This window comes from Dromiciops gliroides, chromosome 4 (genome assembly GCF_019393635.1).
Source record: "Dromiciops gliroides isolate mDroGli1 chromosome 4, mDroGli1.pri, whole genome shotgun sequence".
Taxonomy (NCBI): domain Eukaryota; kingdom Metazoa; phylum Chordata; class Mammalia; order Microbiotheria; family Microbiotheriidae; genus Dromiciops; species Dromiciops gliroides.
In genome coordinates, this window is record NC_057864.1 from 147,108,578 (window position 1) to 147,131,488 (window position 22,911).

General features: G+C 37.5%; 1 protein-coding gene across 1 annotated transcript in view; it reads left to right on the forward strand.

The window, feature by feature from the left end:
• PCNX2 (pecanex 2) overlaps window positions 1-22,911 on the forward strand; it is a 373,081-nt gene that overhangs the window by 152,308 nt on the left and 197,862 nt on the right. The window contains exons 16-19 of the mRNA XM_044004215.1: window positions 3,542-3,651; window positions 5,295-5,391; window positions 9,544-9,636; window positions 11,601-11,751. Coding sequence (XP_043860150.1) covers window positions 3,542-3,651; window positions 5,295-5,391; window positions 9,544-9,636; window positions 11,601-11,751 — 451 coding nt within the window. The remainder of the gene's footprint in view (window positions 1-3,541; window positions 3,652-5,294; window positions 5,392-9,543; window positions 9,637-11,600; window positions 11,752-22,911) is intronic.

Consider the following 22,911-nt stretch of genomic DNA (forward strand, 5'->3'; position numbering starts at 1 on the left):
TTGTTTTTTTTTTTAAGTGAGGCAATTGGGGTTAAGTGACTTGCCCAGGGTCACACAGCTAGTAAGTGTTAAGTGTCTGAGGCTGGACTTGAACTCAGGTCCTCCTGACTCCAGGGCTGGTGTTCTATCCACTGCGCCACCTAGCTGCCCCTTTGGGCACATTTTAAAGAAACAAGTATCTTTACCTTTGACATTTTCTAATTTAGAAAGTAGCACAAATCTAAGCTATATACAGAAAGCATTTAAAAATAAAAGCTCCCCCCCAAAAGCAAAATAGAATAGATGAGGACTTTTACAGTTATGGGGAGAAAAATTTTAAAGGTTTTTCTCATCTGGTGAATTTTTTTCTTTTCATTTTGTAAGAGCAAAGTAAGAAATTAAGGAAAGGGGGGATGCAATTTATCTGATAGAGAAGGGAACCAGAAGAGGATGTCAGAGAAGCAAAAAGCAGTAAGATATGAGGAACAAATTTTCATATTCGAGAATCTGTTTACTATCATCAACTGCATAGCTTAGTGCTAGGCTTAGGTGGGGGATAGAGGTATAAAAGAAATACTTGACAAGAACTTGCCATCAGGGAGCTTTCAATCTACTTGGCAGATGAAGAACTGAAGGAAGAATACATGAGAAACAAAGAAAAGGAAATAAAGGGACAGCATAAAGATAGAAATGGTCGACACACCATATTTCAAAACATGTGTTTTTTATTGTGTTATTTGAGGGTGAGAAGAGCCCACTTAAACCATGTGATTTTTTTAATCTGATAGTGTTACTGTTTTTTTAAAATCATGTTGTACTGTCCAATCTTCATTTGATTTACATAGCGATTATTTTATTCTCTCCCTAATTTTCTTGGCTATGATTCTCCTTTTACATAGATCCAAGTGTGGGAGGAAGGAAAAGTATAAGCCAGGAATTTGAGACTTGATCTGGTAATCTATCATCTTGCAAAAGACTGCATTCTGTGATAAATAGATTTGGGTTTGAGGAATGCTGTCTCCATTTCTCTAGGAGCATATAACTTGCCTTTCTGAAAATGAGGCGGACTAATTTTGTCTCCATGCACAGTCATAGAATTAGAAGAGACCCAAGAGGTCGTTATTGTTCAGTTATTTCAGTTGCATCTAACTCTTTGTGACCCCATTTGGGATTTTCTCTGCAAAGATTCTGGAGTGGTTTGCCATTTCCTTCTCCAGATCATTTTATAGGTGAGGAAACTGAGGCAAACAGGGTGAAGTGATTTGCCCAGCGTCACAAAGGTAGCAAGTGTTTGGGGCTGGATTTGAACTCAGGAAGTTGAGTCTTCCTGACTTCAGGCCTGGCACTCTTTCTTACCCACAGACCCACTCATACCTGAACAGAAATTCCATCTGTGGCATAACTGAAAAGTGGCCCTCCAGACTTTGCTTTGAAGTCCTCTGATATAAGAAAGTTTTCCCTTAAATCAAGCTGAAATCTGTCTCTCTTTCATTTCTACCTTTGGATCCTACTTCTGCATCCTAACACCAGACAGAACAAGACTAATTCTTCTCTCACATGACAAATCTGTAAACATTGGAAGACATATTGCATCTCCCCTAAACATTCTCTTCTCTAAGCTATCTCATGGCATAATCTTGAACGTTTTAATGTACTGATACCTCTCCTCTGCATATGCTCCAGTTTCTCAATGGCCTTCCTAAAGTGTGACACCCAGACCTGAACACAAGACTCCAGATTTAGTCTGAATAAGGCAAAATTCAGTGCGACTAACCCCTCCCCAGTCTTAAATGCTATTACTTCCTTACTTCAGCCTAATTTTGAATTAGTTTTGGGGGGTGGGTCTTCTAAGTCATACTGTTGACTTATTGTGAGTTTTCAGATTGCTAACCCCCTGCACCACAGAGCTTCTCCACAAAAGTATTACCTTGTCATGCCTCCCATATTGTGCATGTGTACATTTTTTTTAGAACCAACTGCAGGACTTTATACTCATCCCTATTCAATTTCATTTTATTGGCTCATAGGATTTGAACTAAAAAGGAAATTCAAAGGCCATTGAGCCTAAACTCTGTAACATTTAGAGAGGATGAAAATGAGGCACAGAGAGGTCAAGTGATCTGCCTGGAGTCACATAACTACTAAGTGTCTGAGGCAGGATTCAAACCTAGATCTTTCTGATCCCAAGTCTAGTCCCTTATCTACCATACCATGCTTCCTTTCCTTCTAGTTTCTTAAAATCTCTTTGAATTTTGGCTCTGCCTTGATGGGTATTAATTATTCCTTCTAATTTTATGTCCCCTGAAAATTTGATAGGCATACCCTCTATCCATCCTTCTGTGTTATTAATGTACATATCAAATAGTATACAACCAATGACAAGTCTCCAGGCAAGTGTGCTAGATCCTTCCCTCCATTGACACATTAATAGATATTCTTTGGGTCTGGTCGTTCAATGAATGCCAGATCCATTTAACTGGACTGTCATCTAGGGTACAATTTTGAGCATTTAGGAAGTAAAACAGCAATCACTATACCAAAACAGGTGCTCCTCAAGCACAGGACATAACAGATACATCTTGTTCTTTATTTTTCTTAGACTGTAGAATGCTGTAGACGTATTCCACCTGGATTTCAGAAACAGCATTTAACAAATTCTCTCATAATGTTCTTGTAGCTAAGATAAAGAGATGAGACCTAGATTCAGAGCTCATTGAATAGCAGTCTCCAGGAGGTAGTGATAAGTGGATCATTATCATCATCTGGAGAGATTTCTAGTGCATTCCCCTAGGACTCTATCCTTAGATTTGGGCTTTTCGACCATTTTTAACAATGACTTGGATGAAGGCATAGATTACATGCTTATCACATTTGTAGATGACAGGTAACCTGTTGAATTATAGAATAAAAATACAAAGTGAGCTTAGCAGGGTAGAACAGAGCTCAAATATAACTAAATGAAATTTAATAGAAAAAATGCCAAGTTCAAAAAATTAACTGCATAAGTAAAGGATGGAAGAAATTTAAATTTGGCAGGTGATGGTTTATGAGAAAAAGAATTAAAAATATAAATAACAGTGTAACATGGGAACCAAAGAAGCTAATGAGATCTAAGACTATTGTAAGTCAATCAGAAAACATTTATTAAGTTCCTTTTTGCTAGGTACTATCCTAGGTTCTAGGCATACAAAGACAAGAATGAAGGTCCCTGCCTTCAAGAAGATAAAATATCAAGAGGAAGGGAGCTAATAACCTTGTACTATGCCCTATTCAGTCCACCTGTGGAGTGTCACATTCAGTTCTGTGTACCATATTTCAGGGAAGGACATCAGTAAACTGGATGTCACCCACACTATGGCAACCGGAATGGTAAGTAGACAATGGAGGTTTTAGGGGCAAGAGAGGTACTGAAAGATCAAAAGAATTGAGCTAAGGTCATTTAGTGTGCAAATGAATCAATGGCTTTTTAGGAAGTGGCCATTTGTCCCAATGAACCCCTACCAACTTCATCTCTGACATAGTTTTGTTGTTTTTTTTTTTTAAATGTTTTTTCTTCCTTTAGGAGCCTTGGAGTACACAACACATTCCAGCCCTGTTCTCTGCCTTCTGTGGTCTTCTGGTTGCAGTTTCCTATCACCTTAGCAGACAAAGCAGCGATCCATCTGTTTTAATGTAAGTACCATGGATGATTCTTTACTTTGTGCTATGCCTGCATTTTTTCCACAGACTCACATGTTAAACAAGATTTCTGCAGGGTCTCCAGTTTCGCTGAAGTGTGGAGACCGTGCTCAGCATTCATTGCAGTCTGATCTCTCGTCCCATGAAATTAACAACTCACTGGGGGAAAAACTATTAAGCACTGTGAATTACCTGAAATTAATGGTCAAAATCCAACTTTATTTGAGATTTTACTGTCTTAAAGTAAACAACACAATAGAATAGACAGATGCATTTCTGCTGGGCTGGGATGACATGTGTTTTGCAATGCCAGGGTTTTACCTCCCCTTTAATAAAGCAAATGGGGAGTTCAATTATATTGAGCTTTTCCCTGGGGAGCAAATCTTCAAACAGAAAAATTGGAAGAATCTAATTCTAGTTAGGAAAAATATATAATTCTTAATGTAGTACAGAATAGAAAGAAATGAGCTTGTCTGCTCATTATTTCCCAATAAAAGCACAATTCTCCTGAAATCAAGTTTACAAATGAGGACCAAGTGTTTCAAACCTTTTAACATTGACCTTTGACAATTTCATATCTACTTCCTAGTCTGCCATCCCTTAGTCACATCTTCTAACAATGTAAACTGTTGCTACATGTGTTATTTTAGACTTAACTTATTTGTTACACAAAATTGTACCTCTAATGTTCATAATAGCAACGTGCTTAATTTTCCCAAAGGCATATAGAAACATTTGGACTCATACGGACAGTTACTATTGTAGGCATCAGAGAGACTATAATTATTCTATAATGCTGAGGCCAACAAGATGCAAGACACAAGAGAAAGGGACAGAGAAAAGGTCAACCATAGAAACAAGACAGCATTTTGCTTGCTTATTTTATCCTTTCAAGATAGCTGACATTTTAGTATCACAAAGGAAAAAATAAAAATATTATGGATGTCACCCAGAAAGGCTGTAGTGCCCATGCTAAGATTCTCAGTAGTGACATTGTTGTTGTTGTTTGTCCTTCATTCCTGAAGAGGACCATGACATGGGGGTGATGGCACGACTTTCAGTGAATTGGATTTAAGTGAGGGAAGGCTGTGCAAGGTCACCAATCTCACTTTCCTCCAGAGTCATCTGGGTCCGGTGGCAAGATATAAGTAGACAATGGTCCACTACCAGTTCCCTCTGGGTTTGAGAGAGCTCAATCTATTTCTCTAGTTCTTTTATTAAGCCAAAAATCAATTCTTTTTTTATTATCTTGGAAAGTTAGATCTTTCCTCATATCCATATTCTGTGGATAATTAGATTCATTTTGGTACAATATTTTGAGTTTCTATGGGGTGGATGATATGTGTAAAAAGACAAGAGGCATTGTATTCAGGATTTAGGGGGAGTAGGCATTTCTTAATATACAATCTATTCAAAGTAAAAAAAATATGCAATTTTTATAATCTATTAAGAGCAAAGAGAAAACAAAAACTTTATTTGTGTACCTCAATTGCTTAAATGACAAAATAGCCCTATGTTTAGTAATAAAAGGGAGGGTAGCTCCATTTCCCTCTATACTAAGTATAGGTTTTCCTTACCTAAAACACTGTCAGAGGAACATGCTTTCTAAGATAAAATTTGTGTTTCTCCTCCTTCAGGTCTTTTATTCAATGTAAATTATTTCCTCACTTCTTACATGCAAATTTGGAAGAGATACCATCAGACCCACTTCCCAAGAAGATGAGAGACTCAGTGGTGAGTTTGTTGTCTTTAGGCTATACTGTGGATGAATGACATTGGACCCCACCAACACCGCTTCCCTTTTCATAGTCCCAACACAATGCCTAATCCTAGAGGCCCTGCCTCAGGTCACCAGTGATTTGAGCCAGAGGAGTCCCTTTTTACATTGCTTGGCAGGTCTGGCAAGAAGGACATATGTTCCTGGAATCCCAAGTTGAAACTCAAAACATGTTTCCCATGGAAACATGGTAGTTAAATTCTATGGCTGTTAACATAATCCCATGTATCAGGTACATTGTGGGTTAAATTGACTTTTATGGGCTGTTTTAGGATACTAACCACCTTGTACAAATCTCATTTCTATAGTAAAACACATTCTATGTTCCAAACAACCAGTTTATAAACAACCCTTTGGAACACAACCTATACATAAATTGCAGACTGCCTTAGAAGACATAGCATCAACACAGTAATTCACATTTTTGGCACTCTGCCAATCACACCCACTTATGGTACTTCTGGTAGTCAGGCAATACAACAATTAATTCACCTTAGTCAACGTGTTGCCTGATGGGTTCCTTGGGCTTCCCTGTGTTTCCTAGACTCTTCCCTCTTACTGCCATAGTCCTACTTTGCAGGGGTTCTTTGATCAGCCCAGGCCAGCTATGGGAGTCTCAGGGCTATTGGCAGTCACAGAAGAGGGACTGTGCAGGATCAAGTGAATCAAGACAGAGGAAAGAGGAGAGGAAAACTGCCCAGTGAACTAAAGAATAGTATTTTGTGATTGCAAAGTCTCAAAAATTAATACAAATACACTCTTTCCACATCCCATGACCCTAATGAGATAATATAGGTAGTGCTTTGCAAAGCATTAAGCTCCATTTCATGCAACCTTCTTTTATTACCTTTTTGAGTATTATCGTTACTATCACCTGACTTCTTGTTGCAAAAACTAAGGCAGTGTTTAAAAAGAAACAAGAATTTTTTGTGTAAGATAGTGGTGTTGCGTCATTTATTTAATTCAATGTGTTTGATTACTGTGTTGCCCTATTTAAATTATATATACACACATATACCCTTATATGTACTTCAGAAATGTTTTATTATACAGTATTCAGAGATACTATTTTTAGGAGATTAGACATGGTGTTTGGGATAATTCTTAATAATTGGACAATAGGCCATTAGGAAATATAATCCAGTCCCATTATAATATTTTTCTTTGAAAAATCAGATTCAACTTTCATTTTTGGTTATGGCACCTTTTCAAGAGTTGAAGTTTGATATTTCCTACAGCACACTTGAGTGTACTTACACACACACACACACACACACACACACTTTTTTTAGCCTCAAAAGAATGTAAACCAAATTTTAAGATGACCTTCCTACTCTAATAATAATAGTTAGCATTTATATAATGCCTACTATGCTAATCAGGCAGCTAGGTAGCAGAGTGGTAGAGTACTAGGCTTGGAGTCAGGAAATCTCATCTTCATTAGTTCAAATCTGGCCTTAAACACTTTCTAGCTGTGTGACCCTGAGATTTGAATCCAGCCTGAGCTACTTAATTGCTGTGTGACCTTGGACAAGTCACTTGATCTCTGTCTGCCCCAATTTCCTCAGCTCAAAAAACGAGATAATAATAATATCTACCTTGCAGGGTTACTGTGAGGAAGAAATGAGATAATAATCATAAAGCTCTTAGCTTTATGTGCTAAGTGCTGTTGTTGTTTGGTCATTTTGAGTGACTTGTAATTATTTGTTAATTGATATCCCTATTTAAGGGGCAGCTAGATGGCTCAGTGGATAGAGTGCCAGGCCTGAACTCAAGAAGAATCATTTTCCTGAGTTCAAATCTGGCCTCAGACACTTGATAGCTTTGTGACCCTGGGCAAGTCACTTAACCCTGTTTGCCTCAGTTTCCTCATCTGTAAAATGAGTTGGAGAAGGAAATGGTAAACCATGCAAGTATCTTTGCCAAAAATACAAATTAGGTCACAAAAAGTCAGACATGACTAAAATGACACAGCAACAACAAAAATCACTGTTATGTGCTTATCATGCTTATGTTTAAGATGACCTCTGGGGGCAGCTAGGTGGCACAGTGGATAAAGCACCAGCCCTGGATTCAGGAGGACCTGAGTTCAAATCAAGCCTCAGACCCTTGACACTTACTAGCTATGTGACCCTGGGCAAGTCACTTAACCCTCATTGCCCCACTAAAAAAAAGATGATCGCTGATTTTTAAATTAAGTTACTGAGGATGGGGGAGAACTCTCTAATAAATGTGGTAACAGTGCTTAGATGCTATGGTTTCTAGGGTGGTTTTTTTTTTAATTGATGTGTCAATGAGGAATAAAAAGGAAGAAACTACCATTATCCCTCATCATGCAGAGACTGTGGCTGTAGGACTGTGTTTTGAGTGAGGTCAGCCTTCAATAAAGGCATTTGGTGTGAAATGGGAGACTTATGAAAATTGGCCATTACTTGAAGCAAATGACTGTTAACAGTCTCTAAGAGCCACATTCAATAGGATGAATATTAAAACCCAATCTGTTCTTCTCTATGCTAATTTCAGATTAGCCTTACAGAAAATAAACATGGCATCTTTAGTGTGTGGTTATATGATTTCCCCTTCATCCAATAACCATGGAAGGGATTCTCAGCTATTGAGAATTGAATTTCAAAGCAGCTGTGGTAGATAATTGACCATTCAACTTTGAGAATGGCACTTCCTTGCTTTATAATTAATTCCTATAGGCAAGCCTATGGTTGATTACTACATTAAACAGAGGCCTGAGGGTGTTAATTCAAGCTCTGCTTCCTACTTCCTTCCTTTTAGTTTGGCCTTTAGTACAAACAGCCAGATAACTAGCAACATGGCTTATAGGGTGCTCCAAAGCATAATTAAAAACAAAAGAAAAAACCCAAGGTATACTTTTCTATTCATTCTGCAAGGCAGGCCACATCCAAAAACAATCATTTAAAGGGCGCAGTTCCTTTTTCAGAGTGTAAGGGAGGAGTGAATTTGTTTTGGGGTTTTTGAATTTTCAGACTCAGGTTTAAACTCAGTTATAATTACCCTTGAGAAACTCTTAAGTAATGTGGTCTTCTAATGGGTTGAAGTAATTGGGTAGCACAGCTAATCTTCGTCAGTAAAATGAGGGACCTTGACTAGGTGATTGTTCTCCAAGGTCCCTTCCAACTCTTAATTTTTGTGATTCAATTCATTCAGCAATCACATTTTCACCTATTTTGATGTCATCCTGACACTTTTCATAGGCACGCATTTCCTCTTGCTAATCCTTTCCCACACTTTATATTTTATATGCCAGACAAGCATGCCATCTTCCTGAACATAAAGTGTATTTTTCTTACAAGATGATTTTCATTCTGTCCTGTTTAAAATCCATGCTGATTCATAATAAAATCAAAGGTTGGGAGTTTGCTGACTGGATGTTCTGCTATTCTTTTTATCCATGCCTATGAGACCTTGAAGACTTTTTTGGGGGAAAGGAATAAGGATTTATACAGGTCCTACTACATGCTGGGCACTGTGCTAAGCACTTTTTTAAAAAAAAATTCATTTGATCCTTACAACAGCTCTGGAAGGTTGGTGCTATCATTACCCCCTTTATGAAGGAGGAAACTGAGGCAAACAGGGGTTAAGTGACTTGCACGAAGTCACACAGCTAGTAAGAATCTGAGGCCAGATTTGAACAATGGTCTTTATTACTCTAGACCTAACCATCTAACCACTGTGCCACCAGCTGCTCCCAATATTGGCTATTTCATTTGCCTCCCTCTGGTATAGGGAGAACCATTTTAACCAAGGACTCCATGCTCTTTTCAAGGATAGATACACTGTCCCAACCTTTTGCTCACAGAGCTGGAATTTTATGCTTTTTGCACATTCAGCGGGATTTGCTCTTTGGTAAGGCTTGGGATATGCCACCAGGAGTGTATGAGCTTTGCTTCTTCAACCACCCAACTCCCATTGCTTCTATCTCATGGAATGCTGCATGTTCTATTGCATCCCAGTACGTATTCTACAAAGCACGTTTCAGGTAAGTCAACAGAATGCCGAAAGCCAGTGTCTCCTTAGCCTTGCTTGTGTTCCTAAGCATGGGGAGAAGAAGACTTACATATAACTTCTCTTTACAGAAGGAGATCCTAAAATCAGATCTCATTGTCTGCACCATGGTTGCTATCCTTTCATTTGCAGTGAGTGCTAGCACTGTATTCCTATCGTTAAGAGTAAGTATTCTCTTTCTTCATCTCTCATGTTGCTGGTGTCTTTTTTTATTTGTTTGGTTTGTATTTGTTTTATTTTCAAGATGCTATATCTGTTCACAAAGCAGCGGACTTTTAAAAGCATGTTTAGATCAAGGGAAGGAGACTCATGGAAGTTTGGGGACTTGAGGAAAAATCTCTTTGTTGTTACAAACAATTTCCCAAATTTGAATTAGCCTAGAACAAACCTCAGGAGACATATATTTCAAAACAAAACAAAACAAAACAAAAACCAACAACATTGTGTTTAAGCACCTGGAGGAACTATTGATCCTGGTCAGTAGGAAGGACTGGCAATCCCATTGCCAATCATCACTGGATCACTGGCCACCTTCTTGGTTATGCATTCCATCCAACACTAGATGATAGGGAAAAAACTAAACTCTATAATTCTCAGAGAACTGGCTACCTCTTATTCCTAGTGCCACTCCTTCTGTGGATGGAAGTGCTCACCATGTTAGTATAAGGCTGTGTTCTGTGTACATTAATCCAATTAGTCTTTTTATTCAACCCCAATGGACCAGAAAAAATTTTATTTCTTCCTTTCATTTTGGGATTTCAATTCACTCTCACTATCAAAACACGATGGAGGGGGCAGCTAGGTGGTGCAGTGGATAAAGCACCGGCCCTGGATTCAGGAGGACCTAAGTTCAAATCTGACCTCAGACACTTGACACTTACTAGCTGTTTGACCCTGGGCAAGTCACTTAACCCTCATTGCCCTGGAAAACAAACACAAACAAAGAAACAAAAAAAAAACCAATGGAGTAATTTCCATTAACATAGTTTACTACAGGGATCTTCATTCATAAGTAGCAAATGGAATCAAATCAAATGAAATATATTAAAACCATACATGTTGTGTGCCCATAGCTTCTCCCAGACCTAGGTAAACTTTAACCAATTTATGGGATGCCCCGAACCTAGGATTTTGAGGAACATAGCTTAGATTCATGAAATCAGTTCTTTCCATCAGCCACTCCCACTGGGATATGACCTCTGACACTGCCCTTCCAATTAAAGTGGCTCTTGAGACACTCTAAAATAGCTTGTACATCACTAGTGGATCACAGAGTATTCTCAAAGGCAGTCCTCAAAGAAATGGATTCCTTACAGTCATTTGTTTTCATCTTTGAACTCCCTATTCCTATTGGATCTTCCGTGATTTCTGCCTTATTTGGCCTACAAATTCCTATTCTCCTATCTCTCCAACATCCCATTAAATGGATGGTGTTGGGTTCACACCCAAGATGTACCCATGCAAGGAGCCAAAGTACAAAATTCATCAATTTAAAAAAATTCTCCCCTTACCCCCAATTTTGGGGGTTAATTTTTTCAGGGGAGAAAACCACAATCCATTATAATTCTTGTCATTAAAAGCATAATAATGGACCCCCAATGTGGTAGGTACACATGAGTGTAAGCACACAAGGAGCTTATGTTACAAATGGCCAGTGGCAGGTCATGGTGAAGGAAGAGCATTTATACATAGTAGTAATCAAAAAGTGAAGCATTTTAGGTGACACTTCTGGCGAGTACTTCCTTCAGACAGGTGCCTTCCTATCCACCCTCTAACTCCACAACAAGATCTGTTCAATGACTTATTTCTTGCTCTTAAACTTCCCTTCAAACAAGTCAGGAATAATTGAAAATCACACCAAGGAGCTGAATTCATATGTGCTTCTCTATTTCTGTGGGCTGCTTTTCCACCCTCGCAGATCATATTTAGGTATTTGGAGCTTATTAATGTCTCTCCGCAGACAGATCATTTTCATGAGGTGTAGAAGAAACCTTCAAAGCCACAGAACAAGACCTATATTTGGCTGTATTTCTTTAAGAGGAACCAGAAAGGACAGGAGTGGTTAAATAACATTCGATCCCCCTCCCCCAACTAAATAATGAAACTTGGTTTTCTCCTTTTACCTCAGCCATTCCTTGGCCTCATATTATTTGCCCTGGCCTGTGTGGTGGGATTTGTAACGCATTATATGCTTCCTCAACTCCGAAAACATCATCCGTGGATGTGGATTTCACACCCTATTCTTAAAAGCAAAGAGTATCATCAGCGGGAAGTGAAAGGTGAGTCCTTTCTTCCCTTCATAAGGATGCCATGTGCACCTGACAGGCTTATTGCAAGCCAAGGAATGAACAGCTCCCAAGGTAATCTGGTCAAAAAACTCAAGAAGGCTCCCAATGTGGTGAGATAGAGTTTCTCCTTTAAAATATTAATTTGTGCCTTGAGATTTGTTTAGGTGGCCATCCATACCATTCGTCTGTAACTCGGAGAATAGGCTCTGTCTGAAAGGAGTGTTTGGGAGCACATTGTAATACCAGAAGCTTTTTATTCCACTATCCTTCCATTCCCTAGAGAGACGGAGCAACAGGGGAAACAGACTGTGTACTTTCTAGATCCTTGGGCTCAAGTTTCTTGGTCTGCTTTTCCTTTCTCCAGGAGTAAGCAAGATTAATTGGTCAGTTCTCAAGACTAGACTGTTGTCATATAAAAGGAAAAATCTTTCCGAGAGTTCCAAATTAAGACCTAGCCTAGGACACAGAACTTCCAGGAATTGCCCTGAAAACTGAAATAATAACAATAGATATGCCTGGTAGAAGTAGAACACCATGTAGGTTTTTCAAAATGATTTTTTATCTAATCTCATCCTATCCTCATAATTCTATGAAGTAAACAGTTCAGTTATTAGCAACATTTCTATCTTATGTATGGGGAATCTGATTATCTACAGCTGCTTAGTCACTTAATAGCAGAGCATGTAGAGAAACTAAAGTCCCTTTTAAAATATTTCACTTACTATGATTCAGATTTTTAAGTAAGTTTTTTAGGAAGTTCTATAGTAAGTATAGTAAAATAGGTGGTACAGTGGATAGAGCACCCTGCTTAGAGTAAGGAAGACTCAGCTTCCTGAGTTCAAATCTGGCCTCAGACACTTGCTAGCTTTGTGACCCTAGGCAAGTCACTTAACCCTGTTTGCTTCAGTTTCCTCATCTATAAAATGAACTGGACAAGGAAATGGCAAACCGCTCCAGAATCTTTGCCAAGAGAATCCCCAAATGGGGTCACAAAAAAACTACTGAAAAACAACTGAACAACAGAATTCTACATCATACATACCCTAGGGCTCATGGGATCATATTATTTAAGGGAGTTGAGATTCTACTTCATTAAGTCCATAACAAATAGAGGCACTGTTGTATAACAGCAAGTGTGCTAGATTTAAAGTGAGGAGACCTAGGTTCAAAGCATCCTTTTAAAACTGTGTGACAATGGGAAAGCTACATAGATTCCTGAAACGTCACCTGTTAAAGTATGTATAATGATACTTGAACTACCTACCTAAAAGGAGTATAGATCGAAAGTTAAGGGGGGAAGTAGATAGAGTGCTGGACTTGGAGCTGGGAAAACCTGAGTTCAAATCTATCCTCAGACGCTTTCTAGCTATATAACCCTGGACTAGTCTATCTGACTCAGTTACTCCACCTAGAAAATGGTGATGATGATAACACCTATCTCTCAGCATTGTTGTGAGGAGCAAATGAAATGCTATTTGTAAAATACTCTGCCAACCTTCAAAAATAATAAAGAATAAATAAATGATTAAGTAATGAACATCAACTAGTTGTCTAGATCAGATAGGTACCTTTTACAAAAGACAGCTGTAAAAAATAAAATCAAGAAGTTCAGTTTCATAAAATTGAAGTGCTTTTGCATAAGCAAAATCAACATAAAAATGCTCACATAAAATGACTTTGTTAGGCTCTGCCATTTAAGATGTATAGGGAGCTAAAACAAATATTTAAGACCATTCTTCAATGGATACATATTCAAAGGATGTAAACAAACTTCTCAAAAAGAACTGCAAACTCTTAACAACCATATGAAAGATTGTTCCAGATCACTAATAATAAGAGAAATGCAAATCAAAACAACCCTTTTTATTTTATAGCCAACAATATGACAGTAGATGCTAATGATCAATGTTGGAGGGGCTATGGAAAAGCTGGTGCTCATATATTTCCAATCAAGCTTTGGATTAATCCAACTATTCAGGATAGCAATTTATAACTATGCTAAAAATTTAAGTAATACAATCCTAGCCTTTTATCCACAGATCCCAGTGCTGGCTGCCCTCCCCCCGCCCCCCACCACCGCAAAGCCAAGAGAAAGGTCCCACATACATTAAAATATTCATAGAAGTACTTTTAAAATCATAAAATAACTAGAAATAAAGGAGATATAGACTTTTATTGGGGAATATCAAAACAAGTTATGTTGTATGAGTACAATGGAAGATTATTGCACTGGAAAAATGATAAATAAAAAGAATTCAGAGAAACATGAGGAATGATGCAGAATGAATATCATGGTCATGAATAAGCCTAACCAGGAATACAATATGTATAATGAATACAATAATGTAAATGAAAGACCAAAGAACAAAACTGAATGCTATGTAATTCTGCTGACCAAGCTTGGTCCTAGAAAAGAATGATAAAATATACTTCCCTCCTTTCTTTACAGAGCTGGGGGGTGTCAGGAGCTAGTTGTATGAATCATTGCACATTGCCTGACTTGGTTAATATGTTGGTAAGTTTGTTCAAAATGCTCTCTGTTATTATTTAGTACAAGGGATAGATGACTCCCTGGGTATGGAAGGAAAGAAGATATATTTGAAAGAAAAGGTGCTAGAAAAATAAATGGTATTAATAAATTAAAAAAAAAACCCTTAGACCACTATAGAAATGTGAGCTGTTATTATAGGAGGTGCGAGGCACAGCACCATTTATCAGCAGCATGTTTGGACAGAGTAAAGCGGAATGAGAGGAAGGAGAAAAACGGAAGAACTGGCGGAGGGAATTATATACAGCATCAGAAAAGGAGGAAAGACAAAGTCACCAAGTAGAGCACTTCTTTCAGACAGTAACTCTTCTAGGGTTTGAAAATGAGCCAAAGGAACAAATGAAGTGATGGAAGTAGGCAGCTCCTTGAGCATGTGGCTATTGTCCCCTCTGAAAGAAAAAGATACATCATAGTCTATTTGAGGAAAAGTCTTTTTTCCACATAGGCAGAGGTGCCCTGCCTAAATGCTTCTACTGTTTCCTATTCCTCTTTTAACAGCTAGGTTGCAAGTGTCACTGGATTGAAGAATATGTGTAGGGGAGTAAGGTGTGAGAAGACTAGAAAGGTAGAAGGCAGCTAGTTTACTTTCCCTTCTGTATCCTTTTTGGTTGTTGTTGCTGTTATTGGTTTTTGTCCTTTACTTTTTTATTTTTTAATTTTATTGGTACCTTTAGTTTTAGTTTTCACACCACCTACATTATCCTGTTCCATTTCCCACCCAGAGAACCATTCTTAAAACAAAGAATAAAAATGATTTAAAAAAAACTAACCAGCACATTAACCAACTCCTACATTATATGCAGCATCCTACCACCATATTCCTCCTACCTACTTTTTTATAAATATACATCAGTACAGTAAATGTAAAAATGTAAAAATGTAAAAATCTTAAATGTAAAAATCAAAATATGACTCAACGGACCAAAAATAAGTAATCAATTCACTCCCCATTGAATTCTAAGAAAGCAAATTAGAACACATATCATTTCTGCCAGCTCAGCACTTTACCAGCCTGACCAGTATATTTTTTTAATCTTTAGGTATGTGACTCCCTATTTATTTAAAAGGCTAGCTCAAGGGAGAAATAAACCAATACTTATAGCTTAGACTAGAAAAATGGGCCAAATCCAATAAGGTGAAATTTAGTAATGATATATGTAAAGTCTTTTACTTTTGTTAAAAAAAAATCAATTGTAGAAGTACAAATAAGGAGAGGCCTAGCTAGATGACAATTATGGGGGGGGTGGGGGAACCATTGGTTTTGGTGGATTACAATCTCAAGATAAGTCAACAGTATGACATGGCAGCCTAAAAACCCAACATGATCTTGGGGTGCATTAACAGACGCATAATGCCAAGAACAAGGAATGTTAAAGACACACTGTTGATCCCAGTCAGACAGTGAGAGTTTTCTATTCAGTTGGTAAGGTGCCATATTTTAGGAAAGAGATTCACCAGCTGGATCAGGTTCAGAAGAAAGCAACCAGGACAATAAAAGAACTTTAAGTTTACTAGAGATTTTTAGCCTGGAGAAAAGACACTCAATCTTCAAGTATTTGAAAGATAATAAATATTTATTAAGCACCTACTATGTACCAGGAACTATATTAATCACTGGGGATACAAAAAGTGACAAAAGACAGTTGTTAAGGGCTAAAATTCTAGCTAGTCTGTCTAAAATATCTAATGAGTGGTCGCCAATAAATTATAAGCTTTAGCAAGAGTTAGACTTTTAAGCATTTATTAAGGAGAATAAGAATTCGGTAAAGAGAGAGAGAAAGGCCTAGATTTCTATCTATTAAAGGGAGAGCACATTTCTAGCTCCGCTCTCCACCAGAGTCCAAAGGAAAGAGTCCGAGAGCGAGTGCCAGTCTCTTCCTTCCTCCTCCCACTAGCCCGCGTCACTTCCTGACGCCAAAGAAAAGACTCCTGGTCTTGCCCTCAAAGACCTTCGCTTCATGGGCGGAACTCTTCTACAGTAAGTCTCCAGCAGGTGGTGTCATTCCAATCGTTACACAGTCCATGCCCTCAAGTACCTTACAACCTGATGGGGAAACAACATACAAATAAATATATACAAAGCAAGCTATATATAGAATAAATAGGAAATAATTCACAGAGGGAAGGCACTAGAATTAAGAGGGATTGGATCTTACAGAAGAGGAATTGTTACTTTTCCTTAGCCCTAGAAGCTGGGAATAGAGGCTATGTTTGAAAGCTTCAGATAGGAAAATTTCAACTCTATATAAGGAGATTTCTTTTCATTTCATGTACATCTGTCTAGAAATAGAATGGGCCATCATTAGAAGGTAGTAGGTTCCCCACCATTGGAAGTATATGTGGAAGGAATGAGCTGTATTAGAAGACCACTTATATCCCTTCCAAGTGTGGGATTCTGAGTAATCCCAGCATATGTTTTTGTTGTATTTGCATGCCCAGGAAGGGAAAGGGGTTGGATTTGTAGAGCACAGGTGGTTGTGTTCATGATGTGTGAAAAACCCTGTCTTGGTATGCATTTAAAAGTCAGCAGCAGGGGCAGCCAGGTGGCTCAGTGGATAAAGCACTGGCCCTGGATTCAGGAGGACCTGAGTTCAAATTTGGCCTCAGACACTTGACACTTACTAGCTGTGTGACCCTGGGCAAGTCACTTAACCCCAATTACCCACCAAAAAAACAACAACAAAAAACAAAAAAACAATAACAAAGAAAAGTCAGCTTCATTATGTGAGAGTAAGTGAATTCTCTGATGGAGAGAGGGTAAAGAGAAATCAAAATTATATATGTTCTGAGCCTTGGGGACCTTCCACAGTTAGAAAGGAAGATGAGAAAGAGGTACCAGTAAAGCAGACAGAGGTAAGTAGGAGAAGAACAAGTTAGTTTGCTGGAGGTCAAAGGAAGATTAAGATTTTAAACTGGAGAAAGGGATTAAGCAATATCACAAGCTTGAAGAGAGTTTAAAGGTAAAAATGAAGAGTAAGAAAAAAAGGCTGTTTGGGGCAGCTAGGTGGCGCAGTGTATAGAGCACTGCCCCTGGAGTCAGGAGTACCTGAGTTCAAATCCAGCCTGAGACACTTAACACTAGCTGTGTGACCCTGGGCAAATCACTTAACCCCAATTGCCTCACTTAAAAAAAAAAAGTAGTGTCAAGAATAAAGGCTGCTAAGGAAGTATATAGGATTGAATGACAGTGTTTTGTGCATTCTATGCATCCCCTAAACCTCACCCTTATCTCCAAATTAACATGAAATGACTAATCTGAAGTTTGCCAGGCACATTTTCCTAATGCCTGGGTACAGAGTTTTGAGCTAATACATGTATAGACTTGCAGGTGAGGGCTGACAATAAAATGTAAATTTTTTTTCAGTCTGAAAGTAAATTTTATAGGCATCATTATTTTGGAAAATCATTCCCATGTCCACATGTACTCATTTTTTAAAAAGTGTATATGGGGGTTAAGTGTGAGAAAGAAATATAGTATAGTGGAAAGAGCATTAGGTCTGGATTCAAAAGACCTGGGTTCAAAACCCACCTCAACACTTTGTGAGAAATTATTATTTGTAACCAAATATCTTGGAGATTCAGAAGGTATTTCCCCTGTCCTGACTTCCCCCATTCCAAAGTCCTTCTTGATAAGATAAAGTAGACTCTCTTTGATCCTTGTCATGGCCATAAACTTCTATTAATTTTTTTTTTTTTTTTAGTGAGGCAATTGGGGTTAAGTGACTTGCCCAGGGTCACACAGCTAGTAAGTGTTAAGTGTCTGAGGCTGGATTTGAACTCAAGTACTCCTGACTCCAGGGCCGGTGCTCTATCCACTGCGCCACCTAGCTGCCCCAACTTCTATTAATCTTTTTTTTTTTTTTTTTTTTTGCGGGGCAATGGGGGTTAAGTGACTTGCCCAGGGTCACACAGCTAGTAAGTGTCAAATGTCTGAGGCCGGATTTGAACTCAGGTACTCCTGAATCCAGGGCCGGTGCTTTATCCACTACGCCACCTAGCTGCCCCAACTTCTATTAATCTTGATGAGACGGACCCTTTTTTATTCTGGTTGAAGCCATAAACATTTGGTTTGGGATAAAGATTCCCATTGTGTCCTGTTAGGGAGATAGACCATTTTTTGGGTGGGGCAATGAGGATTAAATGACTTACCCAGGGTCACATAGCTAGTAAGTGTCAAGTGTCTGAGGCCAGATCTGAACTCAGGTCTTCCTGAATTCAGGGCCAGTGCTGGACCATTTATTTAGATATGAAGACCTCTTCTGTGATGAGGGGTTATTCAGCTTACCTGTTTTAAAGAGGATATGCATTATTTGAATAATTAGCTCAAGGTTGGGGGTGGCCTGGTATTAGCCCTTCATTTTAATATAACCTATTTCCAAAATCAGTTGACCCATCAGATGTGATTTGGTATCCCTCAGGAACACCTCCTCTTCAAAGGACATATAATCTGTGACTCCACCGCCATTAGGGGTTTTGGTCTGAGCAAGAAGGTCATTGACCATTTTATTAATAGCTGGCTGATCTATTAATAAAAATGATTAAATTACCCAGAAACTATATCTCTCATATTTTTAATTGCCATACCTTATTACTAGGATATAATTGGGCAAGTCACTTAACCTTCCTTGGCCTCAGTTTTTAATTCTGTTAAAACTATTTGACCTCTCAGGACTCTTCTAGCTTTAGTTTGATGGTCCTAGATAGATACATATATAATGCATATACACATGTATGTATGCATATATACATACACATACATGTGTGTATGACATGTGTATGAGAGATAATTGAAGTTGAGAATCACCCAAAGCATAATGGAGGGGTACATGGTGAATATGATTGGTCTGTAACACATCAAAAACAAGAATATCGGCAAGAGGACTATACAGGACATTACCTGAGAATTCTACAATTGAAAAAGTAGATGAATAGCAAGAATAAAGAACTGCCAATGTGTTCTACTGGTAGCCTCATGTTATAAGCAGCTGAGGAAGGTTCCCAATGCATTGGGTGACCACATGTTATGAGCTTGTGGAAGGACATGAACAGGAGTTTCATAGGATAAGCAGACACAGATGGGTTCTGATTTACATAATTACAAGGAATACCCAAATTGATGAACTGTTTGATTATGGAAATATGTATGCATATATAAGAATAAATGCACATATATGTATTGTGTAATTTTATGTATTTATTTTCTGAATTATATTTTTGTGTATTTCAAACCTTTAAGAATATCCATTTTTTAAAGCAGAGATTATATTTGTTTGGTCTTCGTATCTGCCTCTAGTACTTAGGCCCAATGCCTTACACAGCATACTTTCTTTTTAAAATTTTATTTTAATTTTTCTTATTTTCATGTAAAGATATTTTTTGAGTTCCAAATTTTTCTCCCACCCTCCCTTCTCCCCTCCCCTCCTGAAGTCAGTAAGCAAATTTATATAGGTTATACATTACAATCCTGTTGAACATATTTTCACATTAATCAGAACAAAAGGGAAAAAACACAAGAAAAAAAAAAAACAAGAACAACAAAAGTGAAAATAGTATGCTTTGGTCTGCATTCAGATTCCATAGTTCTTTTCTTGAATGTAGAGAGCATTTTCCACTATAAGTCTTTAGGCATTGTCTTGGATCATTGCATTGCTGAGAAGAGCCAAGTCTATCACTGTCACAGCATGCTTTCTTAATAAATATTTATAATTGAATGAATGAAAGAAAAAATTTTTAAAATTATGTAGTACTTCTCTGGCACCACTTTACCAGTTCCTATTCCCATCGGTAAGTTGGGATATTCAGAGTCCAGCTAGCTACTACTACTCCCCTCATGGTCCTAGGAGGAACCTTGAGTAACTGGGGAGAAGAGGCAACCAGGTAACATGGCAGATAGGGGACTGGGCCACTAATCAGGAAGACCTGAGTTCAAATCCAGCCTCAGATACTAGCTTTGTGACCCAGGGCAAATCACTTAACCTCTGTCTACATCAGTTTCCTCAACTACAAAATGGAGATAATAATAGCACCTACTTACCAGCATTGTTGGAAGGATCAACTGTGACAAATTTGTAAAGTAACAGATAGTGGGCACTTAATAAATGTTTGTTTCTTACCTTTCTTCTAGCATTGCCACTGACAAGCCCCTATCTCTGCTCCCTATAGATTATCAACCTTTGAAAAAGAATATTTAATAATGTAGTATAACAAGAAAAGTTGGTACAAAAACATCTCTCCCTTACTCCCCCACTCCCTTGTTCCATTACAATTTCCATGGCACATTCTCCCACAAATATACATAAGTCTATGGGAAAAGTGGGCTCAATCTCAGAGTACATAGATGGTAAATCATATACGTGGCATGAATATGTGTCAAAAGGATAACACATAGCTTCAGCTTACTGGAAATATTTTTCTCCCTTAGTGGAGTCCTCATGAAGTTACTTTTCAATATACTCTTCAAAGTTATTCTTCTTTGCTGGGTTTTCTCTTGTAGAGTCCTGAAGCTGCTTTTCTGTTCTTGGTGAATGTCTCATCTGCCAGTTAGATGTATTGTCTCCTACTGGTCCAATCTCTCTGATGACATGACAGGGGAGTGTAACATTCCCTCTAGGCTCAATCTCTCTTTGTTCCCCCTCTCCAGCGGAAGTGCAAGGGTCTGCTTCCTCCAGTTTCTCCTGAGCCTGGAAGCTCTTAAAGCTTAATTATTTTCCTTGCTAATCTTCTGTTGTTGTTTTTTCCAACTGTCTTACTCTATCATACAGAGCTACAAAGACCAAGCCTGATTTTCTTTAGCCAGTTGCATTCTTTAGTGGCTATTTTTTTTATCCAATTATTAAGTTAATTCATTCCTTTCAAATTGATGAAGGACTTTTTCAACCTAGTTTATACTTTTGATTGACTGATTCAACTGAGACATTAGGGATCTCTGTCTGTGTTTATATCAGTTGGAGTGGTTCTTTGGTCCTAATATTAATTCTTATTTTCACTTTTTATTTTTATACATTCATTTCCCTTTAACATTTTAGTCCCTATTGAAACTTACCTTGTAAAAAAGAAAAAAAAAATTTCAAACCAACTAACATAGAAACAATATACATCTAACAGGGCATATACCACATTTCAGTATTTCACCATATCTCTTCTGAAAGGAGGGAGATTTCTTATTAAAATTCATCAGAGTTCAACTATATTTTAGCATCACTAATGTTTATGTTGTTTTAGTCATTATCTAGCTATAGCTATATTATCTATATTATATTATAACCTATATTATATATTATCTATTGCTAATATATAATGCCTTTTCACTCTATCACTTCATACAAGTATTCCTTTTTCTGGATTTCTTCTGGATTTTTCATATTTATCCTTTGATATAGTGAAGTAATATTTCTTGACATTCATAATCTATAATTTTTCAGCCATTACCAACTTTGTTTAAAGTTCCTTGCTTCCACAAAGAGTGTTGATATGAATATTTAATTAAGAGGACCTCTAACATTGATCTTGGGTTAAACGAATTAAGAAAGTAAACTTACCTTTTCTTTTTCTTTTTTTTTTTACCTTTTCTTAATTCAGTTTTTGAACTCACTGTTCTTAACTCAACAGTTTCTTTTCCAAGTTAACTTCATGATTTTATATCATGGAGTTGAATTACCTATACAAATTTAGAAAATATTGTTTCTATGCTAGCTGGCATGGGTCCTATCAATATGCCTTTTACTTGCATATTTCAATTTATAACAATTCAGCCTTGCAGATAAATATTCATATGCTAGCTCACCATAAAATTCAACAGCCTTCCAAAGATTGTTCTGGGTTTTCCACATGTCTTAATAAGCACTTTATACTATTACATCTGATCTTCACAACAACCCTGAAAGGCAGGTATTGTAGGCAGTATTATCCCTTTTTTACATATGAGGAAATAGAAATTTAGTGAGGATAAATGTCTTGTCTGTCTTCACATAGCTAGAAAATATCAGAGGTGAGATTTGAATGTAGATCTTCTTGACTATAGGGCAGCCTGATCTTTCTTGTCCCATGCTGCCTTCCTTATTCTGTTCAAATAGCATAATAAATATATAATCATATAGAATTTATCATGTATAATATATTTCTAGTATTTATTAATGTTTATATGTAATATATTGCATACATATTAAATACACATATATCATTTTATCATTTGTCACATTATATATGCAAGTATAATATATTATGCTATAATTATATTATATAACATTGTGTGCCTATAATATTATATGATATATAATATTATGTGTAATTATACACACATATATTCTATTGAATGTGTGTGTATACTCTGTTGGCTAATGGTGCCTTTCTAGAGACCTGGACCACCACAAGCCACTTGTAATACATTCCTGTCTATTTTTGATCACCTCTTCCATAAACACTCAGACTTTCTTTTCTTAACAGTCCTTTTCTATTGTTAATAGAAAAACCATTAGCTGAGAATTAAAGAACCTGGCTTCTAGTCCTGTTTCTGCCAACTCACACAGCTGCTCTTTGTTTCTTTCTCCCTAAAGGGGATAGCCTTGCTACCTGCCTCTTAAGGTTGCCATGAAGATTTAATTGAA